This window comes from Eimeria mitis, genomic scaffold, assembly GCF_000499745.2.
Source record: "Eimeria mitis Houghton genomic scaffold, Emh_scaff770, whole genome shotgun sequence".
NCBI classification, from domain to species: Eukaryota; Apicomplexa; class Conoidasida; order Eucoccidiorida; family Eimeriidae; genus Eimeria; species Eimeria mitis.
This window is the reverse complement of record NW_013575651.1, coordinates 10,318-11,377: the sequence shown is the minus strand read 5'-3', so window position 1 is coordinate 11,377 and position 1,060 is coordinate 10,318. Positions and strand designations below refer to the sequence as shown.

General features: G+C 50.6%; 1 protein-coding gene across 1 annotated transcript in view; it reads right to left on the bottom strand.

Moving 5' to 3' along the window:
• The window catches only part of EMH_0021740 (SAG family member), a gene marked incomplete at both ends in the record, with an annotated part of 2,943 nt that overhangs the window by 1,742 nt on the left and 141 nt on the right, over nucleotides 1–1,060 (bottom strand). The window contains 3 exons of the mRNA XM_013501836.1: nucleotides 60–445; nucleotides 532–698; nucleotides 913–1,060. Coding sequence (XP_013357290.1) covers nucleotides 60–445; nucleotides 532–698; nucleotides 913–1,060 — 701 coding nt within the window. The remainder of the gene's footprint in view (nucleotides 1–59; nucleotides 446–531; nucleotides 699–912) is intronic.

Below are 1,060 nucleotides of genomic sequence, written 5' to 3'. Positions count from 1 at the left end.
ATCCACAAGCGTAGCCATCTACACAAGTACCGTTTTGCAGGAATTGGTTGCCGCCTTACGTGAAGGGAACTTTCTCCTCTTTAAGTGCATCAGGTGTAGTCATGCACAGTAGAGCGTAGCCTTTCTTCTCTTTCTCAGTGTTCCGGAAGTTGCCTGCTCCGGGGCTGGAAGTTGCAGGTTGAGTGCAGGTAACGACTCGGCAGTCAGCAGCGGCATCGTTTGAAGGGTTGTACAGGGCAATAAAGGAAACGTTCTGCTGTTTGTCGTAAAGATCCGTTTCTTCAGTCTTCGCCGGAGGGATTGTAGTGAAGTTGCTGGCGGCGTCCTTCCAGTGGCTCACTGCGGCGGCGCAGTCAGGCGTCTCTGATTCCAAGGCCATGAAGGCGTACGTGCCACTTTTAAATTCGCTTGAAGCGGGGCTCTCTTCCGGTTCTTGTGAGTCGTCCTGAAATGAAGCATGCACAGATATATGAAGAAATGAGACAGCATGTAGTAGGGAGAGGAGGAGATGACGCGATGAAGGACACTTACTTCTATCAGGGCTTTACAAACAGGATCCCACGCATTGGTTTGCTGTTTCGTTTCCTCACTGCCAGTTTTAGGCCACGCTAGGTCTTCACTGTTGCCCGTTACAAAGCGTGCCAGCCCGGCGGCTTCGCGTGCATCGTTGATTTCGTCGAGGCACACAGCAGTTTGCCCTGCAGAACAGAGAACGCCGCAGACACTATAAGCCCAAATGTGCAAGTATTGATGTTTCAAGAAGTGTGTTGGAGCAATTTAATGCCCTTGCCAGGGTTTCTTCGGTTCCGAGCGCCACAGAAACACCAACACAACTCATCCTCGCAAACGCAGTTACTTTGCGCCACCACAAGGCTGAAATTCTTCCCACCAAACAAGTATTTGCCGGCATACCAAGATTTACAGTGTATGTTGATGTTACTTCTCTCGTTGTCAATGGAGTTTGCTTCTCGGTTTGATGGACAGCGTTTGCCATCACGAGCGCAGACGCAGAGGCGAGCGAAAAAAGTTTAAGGGCCGCCATGTTTTCAGTGTTGGAGTC